Source organism: Kryptolebias marmoratus, linkage group LG9 (genome assembly GCF_001649575.2).
Source record: "Kryptolebias marmoratus isolate JLee-2015 linkage group LG9, ASM164957v2, whole genome shotgun sequence".
NCBI lineage: Eukaryota > Metazoa > Chordata > Actinopteri > Cyprinodontiformes > Rivulidae > Kryptolebias > Kryptolebias marmoratus.
Window position 1 is genome coordinate 8,391,641 of NC_051438.1, and position 10,008 is coordinate 8,401,648.

A 10,008-nucleotide genomic window follows, 5' to 3' on the forward strand; every position below is an offset into this window, starting at 1 on the left:
GGGTGGAGGCGGAGGTGGTGGGTGGGGGGAGGTGAACGACGGATATGAAGACATAAAAATAAATAATAGTAATAATAATAACCACAAAGATGGAGGAATGTGGAAACGGGGAGCTGCGGGCTCAGAGGCAGATGGAGTTGTAGCTGCGTTGTGACATGTCCTGTGCAGCAAACGCAGTGATTTTCTGTGTTTAGGAGACCCAGCATCAGTGTGCCCCCCCCCCCCTCAGCACTGAGGCGGGCCTCACTGACGCCCCCTGCTGGCCCCAGTCAGGCCATGGAGGGGAGAAACGAGAGGCCTCCTCATCAGCACCACCACTCTCCTCCCTTTGTGGCAGTCGTGCGACTCGGTTCTCGTAGAAAGTGTCTTTTGGGCCGTTTGTCCCTCCGTGTTGTCCTCTGCTGCTCTCACCTGTTGTGGCCTTTCCTCTCTCTCTGCGCCCAGCTATCCAGCAGTGTGTGAGTTCCTGCAGACCAACAACCTGCTGTCAATCATCAGAGCGCACGAAGCACAGGACGCCGGGTGAGTTGTCACAGTTCAGTCCTTCCCTCAGCACAACGAGAGCGGCGTTTAGCATAATTGCTCACCTTGACATTTCATGTTTTCGTCTTTTTTTTCCTCTCTCTCTCTCCCTTTGTTGAGAAATTGGCACATCAAAGGAAAACAGGTTACACAAATTTCCCCCTGTCACCCTGAAGCTCTGTCACTAACACTGTTATTACAGAGGGCAACGGCACCTAAAACAGGTTAAAAGGATAGTTTAGATCTTCTTAAATAGGGTTTGAGGAAAGGTTATGTACAACTTATATATCTTACCTGTTGTAGATAGCGCTTGGGCAACTTCGTTTGGATAAAAAGAGATTAATTCTGACTGGACTGACGAGCTAACAGAACTAAACTAAACTTAACATTTTGTTGCTTAACTTTTAAGTCAATCACTGCGATCAGGTGATTTCTGTCCCTCTCTCTGAGACGTCTCCACCTGTCCTCAGGTGTTTTGTCCCTCTCCTCATGAACAAACTGCTCCATCTGTCTCAGGTCTGAAGGGTTCCTTCTCCAGATGTTTCAGCTCCTTCCACAGATGTTCATCAGGATTTAGGTCAGGGCTCAGAGGTCACTTCAGAACGGTCCAATGTTTGGTTCTGAGCCATTCTTGCTGTTTTGGGTCATTATCCTGTTGGAGGACCTGTGACCTGTGACTGACACCAAGCTTTCTGACTCTGAGCAGCACATTTAGCTCCAGGAAGCCTTGATAGTCTTGAGATTTCAATGGACCCTGAACAGATTCAGGACCTCCTGTGTCAGAACCAGAACAGAACCGAGCCTCCTCCATGTTCCTCTGTAGGTTCAGGGTTCTTCTCTTTGTTTCACAGAGCTGATGGGACTTGTTGTCAGAAAGCTCCAGTTTTGTCTCATCTGTCCAGAGGACGTTGTCTCAGAAGCTCTGTGGGTCGTCAGGATCCAGGGAGGTCGTCTCCGGTCCTGTGGACCTTAACCTTCTGAATAATCTGAGCCGCTGCAGTCAGAGGAACATCCAGCTGCTTGGAGACGGTCTTATAGTCTTTACCTTTAACAGGATGTCAATCATTGTCTTTCTAAGCTCCTGAGACAACTCTGTCCCCAGCTTTCTGTGCTCCATGTTCAGTGAGGTACACACCATGATACCAAACAGCCCTGTGACTACCTGTCACCCTTTAAACAGACAGACTGACTGATTACAGGACTGAAGACACCTGTGATGCTGATTACAGGACACTCCTCAGTTTAACATGTCCCTGTGGACAGATTAGTTTCAGTCTTTTCTAGAAGTCTTTTTGTCAAGGTCCGTTTCTTTAATTGTTTTTTTTTTATTCAAAAAAATATTTTAGGGTCCATTGGGGATTTTTCTTTTTTGATGAAAGGATACAAACAAATCTGTCCACGTCTGTATGAACAACTATGTATTTTTTCTAGACTGAAGTTGTTTGAGAAATCAGAAATCCACTGAAGCTGTTAGCTCGTCAGTCAGGTCAGAAAATGAGCATTAAAAATGGCCGAGCAAAATGTGACCACACGTTTCTGGTTCCAAACACTCAGAATTCAGTGACACCGCAAAATTCACCCGTTTTATCCCAATTTTATTGCATTTTTGAGTCACGAACTGGTCTTCAGTCGCAGCTCAGGGAGAGCTGCGGTTTAGAGATCCCGTTTCTTACCTCTAGAAAAAAAAATTACGTACAGTAGATTTACAGGAGTTCGACCAAGAAAAAAAATAGCCCGGTCCATATATCCATTCCTGGCATCTGTTATTCCAGTAAGTCGTGTAGCTTTAATGCAGCCGTTCGTCTGGGAGTCTGTATCTGCAGTGTGGTATTTGGTGAAGCCATTAGCAGCATTTTATCTGTCATCCAGGCAGCTTGTCGTGGTTCACCGGCCTGATGCACACGCTGATAGTAAAACATTAACGTTATTTTAGCGAGTCGTGCTTCTGAGTCGGCCATATTTTACTCAACCACAAACAGCTTTTTATGCATAATCATACGAAGCAACTAAAAGCAAAAACAGGATCAGAGCAGAAAGTTCTTTCTGAAGTTTAGCTGCAGTTTGATTAAAGAGCAAAATCACTTTTTCCATATTTTGTTTTTAAATAAAACTGATAATTTTGCTTTTTACATCATAAACTAACTGCAGTGTTGTATTTGTGTCTCTGTGACAAAGCAGTGAAACAAATAAGAGCAGATTTTTTCCCACAGAGTCTATGTTTTTTCCCTTGAATTGAAACCTGCCTCTCACTGGGCTGCGACTGCTGTCGACAAATTGCGAACAAGATTTGCGAGGGAGGGAGTTTCTTTGGCGAGGACTCTCAGTTTCCTCTCGAGCTGCCGTTTTGACTGATTGGAGACAAAAAAAGAGAATAAACTGCGATCGAGTTGATACATAATTAAGACACGCTGTGACTAAACTGCAACAACAACAACAAAAAAAGAATTTCCGCTTCATTTGCAGGAGGGTTGCGTAAGCGTCACAATTTATTTACAGTTACGACATACTAAAACTGTGATTCCAGTGTGATTCCAAATGAAAATTTGTGTATTTTCTTGCAGCTTCGTGTCTCCAACTAGTGGCCAGCAGGCGTAGCTCGGTGAGACGCAGGCTGTAACGTTTCGTGTTAATGACAGCGGTGACACACTTCAGCTTCAGACGTTCCTGAAAACAGTAGCATCAATACTATAAAGCTCTTTTGGATCATCTTCAAAATTGTTCTTGTCCTACAAGAATCTCACTGTGGTCTTTATGTTTTATTCTGTCTAACCTGGTTGTGCACCAAGTACAGAGATATTTTTATTGTTCCTCAGCCATTAGATCAGAACCAGAGCGGTTTCACTGTAAGCCTTCTGTGTCGCTCCAATCCCGGCGAGGGTTTTCAGCGCCTTCCTCCGAGGCTCATTTTCTCCCAGGGATTTGGTTCTGTTTTTGTTTTGTTTTTTGTTTTCCTGTGTGTCTGTGTCACCTTCTCCCTGTCTGGTTGAAAAAGACCTCGGCTTTCACCTGCAGTGTGGTGCCTCATTTGAATAGATGCGTCGTGGGCGGCTTGTTTGTCTCCCTCCTTGCAGATACCGCATGTACAGAAAGAGTCAGACTACAGGCTTCCCCTCCCTCATCACCATCTTCTCCGCTCCTAACTACCTGGATGTCTACAACAACAAAGGTTTGACTCACGGAAGCGCACACACACCCCGTGAACACTGCGATGCGGTTATTTAGGGCTGAGCAATATGTTTTTTTCCCTGATCAAAGACTGAGCAGAAACACTTCGGGTGTCTGGTGAAGGCCTTCACATGTATAATTATGACCATGATGCATCGCCATGGGAACATGTGTTTCACTCGGGGGTGGCTGTGAGCGTGTCTGAATTTGTACGACCCTAACGCTCGTGTGAAAAATACCATAATGCCAAAAAATATCAAGCGAAACGCACACAGGCAGTGCATGCCGTCTTATCTCTATAGAAACCTTAACAAATAAGCCATATATTTTGGAGAGACAGTATTTATAAAACTTCAATCAGGACCAAGTGCTAATCTGCTCACTTTTCTGTGGGTTTTAAACGGTTTTAAACAAATTACAATGTTGGTTTATTATTTATTATTATTATTATTTGAACATATGCAGCCCTAATGAAATCTGTTTATTCATTTCTTTAGTAATTTTTGGACACGCAAGTCCTCTGACATTCATCAGGGGGTGCTGCAGCACCCTCCGCACACCTGCTTCCCACAGCCTTGCCATGATATTCATGCAACAAGACAATCTTTTCAATTAAAAGGCTATAGAATATTGCTGCCCGCTATGTGAGCAACATTTAAAAAGACTAATGTGTGTGTGTGTATCTGTGTGTGCAGCGGCGGTGTTGAAGTACGAGAACAACGTGATGAACATCCGCCAGTTCAACTGCTCTCCGCATCCCTACTGGCTGCCCAACTTCATGGACGTCTTCACGTGGTCGCTGCCTTTCGTTGGCGAGAAGGGTACACACAGACAGCACATTTTGAGTGATCACGTAAAGCACTTTCGCCTCGAAGCAAAGCAAGGGCGGCGAGTTCAGACAACACGCGGGAGCTTGCAGATTTGCCTGTTTGTTTTCAAATCGGCTGTGCGGAAAAGCTTCGCGCTCTCACCGATCCACGTCAGCAGTGAAGAGTGAGAGGGAGGCTTACGGAGAGCTAAAAGGGCCATCATTTTCTTGGTTTGAAACATCCTTCAGCGTTTAATAAACATAGTTAAATACGGCACCAGGTGTTGAATAAGCACCACTTGTGCGTGAGCAGCACACCAGCACTCAGCTAGCTGAAAAGCCAGGTGTGAGTGATTATCTTTTTTTTTAATTTATTTGCAGACATTAATTTGGCACAGCGGTGCAGTGGTTAGAGCTGTCGCCTCCCAGCAAGGCTTCAGGATCGCATCCCGGCCTGGGGTCTTTCTGGGAGGAGTTTACATGTTCTCTCCCTGTGCACACACGGATTTACTCCAGTTTCCTCCCACAGACTAAAGGTTAATTGTTAACTTTTAAATTGTCCTTAGGTGAGAGTGTGAATGGTTGTTTGTCTCTATGTGTCCCTGTGATGGACTGGAGACCTGTCCAGGGTGTCCCCCGCCTCTCACACAGTGACTGATAGAGATAGACACCAGCTCCCTGAAAGTAAAGACGATGGATGGAGACATTATTCAGCTACATGTTACTTTTTATTTTGCATCAAATTTAGGTCAAATTAAATAAACAAAATACTCTTTTTTATGATTTTTTTTTAACCAAAGAGAGATACCTTTTCGTTTAGGACTTTATCAATCTTTTTAACACATAGTTCCAGTTTGATAAATAAGGCAATACAGTAGGACTTTTTCACTTTTTATTTTTTTGCTGGACATGACCTGAAACCCTAAATCTTTCTACTAAACAAACGTGGTTTGTTTTGCTGTCTAGGATTTTGGAGGTTATTGCATGTTTAAATGAAATGAAAAAATGAAAAAATAAAAACTGCACCATCTCCCAGTTGTTTCCTGATGTACAGAAATCTTACCTCCATGATTTATGTGCACCACGACACACCTCCCAACGCCTCCAGAAGAGTCGGAAATGAACCCGAGTTGTTCCTCATCGTTTGTGCTCTTCTGTGTTTCTGTTACAGTGACTGAGATGTTGGTCAACGTCCTGAGCATCTGCTCCGACGACGAGCTCACGAACGACGGAGAGGAGATTTACGACGGTGAGGAGCACGCGTCTGCTGCTTTGATTGGCAGAGCAAATGTTACTTCATATTTAAACAAAAAAAACCCTCAAGACTAAAAAAGAAACAGAAAACTTATTTTGACAATCATGTGTAGTTTTACATAGTTTGAACAGTCTTGCAATTTGGATAACTCTCTGAGAGTAATCCATATTATCGCCTGTTTTTGCCCATGCTTGCGTGTGTGAGCACTTCTCTGTCTGTTAGCAAAATATCTAATGGACCACTAAGCAAATTTAGATGAAACTCCCAGAAAATAATCATTGGATGTACATCTGCAACTTATCAACTTTTGGAGTCACCCTGACTTAAGATGGCCACCACAGGTAATAGACATTAGTTAACACAAAAATGGATCTAACACAGTCAGTTTTACAGAGATTGAGTTACAATTTGGTGTGGTAGTAGCTGAGAGTCATCCTCACATCATACTCTGACAACTGACACATCTTGAGAGATCTCGCCTTAGATCGTACATACATAACTTACGAAGTTTGACCAAAACAACTTTAACACCGTCCCCTCTCATCATAAGATGGATTTTAGTTTAAAACTGTGCCATGAAAGGCAGGGGGTCAATACACATTACTTCAAGGAATGACAGGCCTTTATTATTTCTCTAGTTATCTTTGTGGCAAAAAGCAGGACACAAGAAAACACTCTAAAACAGAGATTATCTTTATAGATGAGCGTATTTTCACAACATTTGGAGATATTCTGATTCCTGTGACCAAACCACTGAGAATCATGACCCCATTGTTTGACTTCAACACAAACACTCTCACGGATTTCTTTAAAAATGTGTTTTTTTCTTCTTCTTTTTTTACGTCTCTGGTTCTGTTACAGCCAGTGCAGCAGCAGCGAGGAAAGAAGTGATCAAAAACAAGATCCGTGCCATCGGGAAGATGGCTAAAATGTTCTCTGTCCTACGGTGGGTTCAGTTCCGCTCATTTCTATTTATACTGTAGAAGTTCATGTCTAAGCACCTGTGTGGATGGATGGACAGTGGGAGTGGAAATACTTTTATTCTTCAACTTTTACAGAAATCAGCCGTCACCAGATCCTCTCTTCTCTTTCTGACCTGGGTTCAAATCCACAAGCGTGTATTTATGTGTCTGCAGGTGTGCAGCGTGGGGAAGTGTGTAATTCTCTGAAAATCTCTCCTTGCCACCTGCTCTCTCCGAGTTTTCTTTTGGTTTTTAACCCCCGCACATCTGCCGCCCTGCCACAAACGCTCTCTGTGTCCGTGTGTTTCTCAGGGAGGAGAGCGAGAACGTCCTGACCCTGAAGGGTCTGACTCCTACAGGCATGCTGCCCAGCGGAGTGCTGTCTGGGGGCAAACAGACCCTGCAGAGCGGTGAGTGTTTCGTGCAGTCACACTTTCTCCGGCTCTTCCCTTTAAAGCGCACACCTTCAGAAACAGATATCTCAGGGGGAAAATCAGCGCCAGGACACACGGATGGGTCATCCTCCGGTTCCTCCCGTCCTCTCCTCGCCTTTGCGGCTGTTTTCCCTTCCTCTCATCCTATTAAAACCTCACTCACCTCCCTCCACCCCACCTCACCAGCGCCGCGGATACTAACAGCCTGCCGCTGGTCGCGTTTGTGTACGTGAGTGCAAGAGCGAGTCAGAAAATCACGGAGCGTAGGTAGCCGTGTTATTAAAAATGTTCCGAAACCCTGGGAGGACTTGCAGCTGTGTTGTGTGTGTGTGCATGGGAGAAAGAACAGGACTAACACAGGCTGCTGCTAACACCAGACGCTCCCTGAAGCTGCCTCGGAGATGCTCTGAGGGCTTTACGTGTTTAAAGCCTGAAACATGCCCCTGAGTCTTTACAACTACATTATACTTGCATTTCTGCCTTTAATTTGAAGAGTTTAGATCCAGATTTAAGGCCTCCACATGGATACTGAGGATTAGTCTCTTGGCTTGCCTTCTTTCATGTTTTTCAGGGTTATTTTAATATTTATATTGATAAATACTCACTGACAAAATAAATGTTAAGCACTCAAAAGGAGTGGTCTCATTTGGGTTATTTTTTTGGTCCACATGCAGACCAGTGACACGTAAAGGATTTGATTTGAAAGGAGCTGGCAGGTCTAGAACAGGAGTGTAAAAGGGGTGGCATCGCGAGTGGAGCGGTACCGTTATCAGGCAGTTGCCAGAGCATCTGACAGTCAGTCAAAACAGTGAGCGAAGGTCACCAGACACAGAGGGTGCCTCGTAGATGCGTTAGACAGCGTCCTCAGCACTTTATGGGTCCCGTCGTGGGTTTGCATGAGGACCAGGTGGTTGTGTCGTGCAACCGCCCGACACGCGGGGTGTAAAGACGACACAGATGGCCCCATGTTGGAACCAGTGGGTACACAAGGGCAGATCACCCCAAACTGACCATTTCTAGTTAGGATAGTTGTAATAACCCCATGACATCTGCGTCTGCCATCCAGACACGAGTACTGGACTTGTGATGGAACGACACAGCATCCTGTGTCATCCCAGCGCTGTGCCTTCAGGGGTCAGTCGGACTGCGGGCTCACTGTCCCATGTTCAGGCTGCCATGAACACCAGAGCAGAGACGACTGCGTTTGGAGTGGTACCGTCACCGGGAGGTTTAGGTTGATGATAATGACCGGAGAGCGATGAGTCCAGATGATCACCGTATGCTTGTACGGAGGCTCCAATAGGAGAGGAGTAATCTTTCCAATGTTGTAAAGAGACACAACAGCGTTACTCCTTGCATCATGATGTGCAAAGTCATAGGTTAGCACTTCAGGTTCCCTCTGGTAGGGATTCAAGGGCTGTGATGGCATAGCGTGACTTTAGGGACATCCTGTGTCCGCATGCAACCCCCCACCTTGAGACAGCACCCTGGTACAGTCTTCAGTCTTTCAACAAGACAACGCTCATCCACTCCTGACATGTCTACAGACTGTCTGCACCATGTCGAGGCCCTCTCATGGCCTCCAGGTCCCCGATCCTTCTCCAGTCAGTGGAATCAGTCGTCAACAAACGTCAGTGCCGATGTGCCCGGTCTTGAGGGCCAGGTCCAGCAGCTGTGGGCCGACTCGCTGCAGGAGAGGAGACAACAGCTGTATGACGTTGTTCTGAGTCAGTGTTTTCAGGCCTGTCACGGGTCCCGTACTGCCAACCCTGTTAACTATTGGTATACAGTCACAGGTGCAGCTTCAATTAGTTTTCACCGCTCTGTCTGGGGGTTTTAATTGATTTTTTTTTTGACCAGGTGGCATATTTTATTTAAAAAAAAAACAGTTTTAGCCTAACAAACTTTTTTTTTTTCTGAATCGGTAACGGCAGGTTCCTTGTTTGGTGTTAAATTGGGCTATTTTACACAGAAAGGGTTTGTCTGATAGCTGTGATCAACACCACACTGTTCCTTTGTTCCCCGAGGCAAAGATGTTAATGCATATCTGCACAGAAGCATGTTTCAGCCTTCACTTCGTTTTCCTTCTCCTCCTTGTACGTCATCTTCTCTTTCGGACTCTGTCTCCTTCTCTCTCTTCCTGTCACTCTTTCTCTCTCTTCTTTTGCCACCCTTCAGCTACCATTGAGGCCATAGAAGCTATCGAGACAGTTAAGGACGCTGAAGGTAAAATCACTCTCATTTCACTGTGTGTGTGTGTGTGTGTGTGTGTGTGTGTGTGTGCGTTTGTCTCCGGCACGGCGGCGCTCTCAGCCGTCGTGCTCTCGAGGTCATAGATTTTCTTTGCCCACGATGCGCTGAGCTCTTCTAACTGCATCGGCATCCAAAACAAAGCCTAAACCCGCTGCATGCTGAAGTCACCACATGAAACACGCTCATATCTCCCCTTCCTGCCGCACAAGCATTTGTTTGCGTCCTGTTCAGATGCAACAACAAGACTCGTTTCCTTAACACGCCCAGAGAAGAGGAGCAGGCCTGGGACTGGGAGCTGTAATGGCGGCCAGGGGTTTTTCTTACGTTCCATAGGGAATGGGACACTGTAGTGGGGTGACATGCACTCAGGCCGTTTCTCCACGACACCCGAGTCACCTGTGATGAGGACTGGAGATGAATCGAATCTGCCGAGGGGTCGTTTGTTTTCCAAACCACAATCAAACACTTTTTGTGTCTAAAAACAGCCTTTCTGAGAGTCTCCACAAGCGACCGGTCACATGACCGAACTGCAGAGAAAAATGTGACAGGATGCTGGATTTCTGCTTTTCTCTTTTCATGTGACGCCTCGAGTTTGGTTCTTTTTTTTTT

The 10,008-nt window shown here is 45.5% G+C and overlaps 1 protein-coding gene across 2 annotated transcripts in view; it reads left to right on the forward strand.

The window, feature by feature from the left end:
- ppp3cb (protein phosphatase 3, catalytic subunit, beta isozyme) overlaps window positions 1-10,008 on the forward strand; it is a gene marked incomplete at its 5' end in the record, with an annotated part of 32,602 nt that overhangs the window by 16,800 nt on the left and 5,794 nt on the right. The window contains 7 exon segments of one of the 2 annotated variants that reach the window (XM_017419722.3): window positions 445-522; window positions 3,594-3,688; window positions 4,383-4,508; window positions 5,667-5,744; window positions 6,612-6,696; window positions 7,025-7,122; window positions 9,325-9,372. In XM_017419722.3, the coding sequence (XP_017275211.2) occupies window positions 445-522; window positions 3,594-3,688; window positions 4,383-4,508; window positions 5,667-5,744; window positions 6,612-6,696; window positions 7,025-7,122; window positions 9,325-9,372 (608 nt within the window). 2 annotated transcript variants of the gene reach the window in all.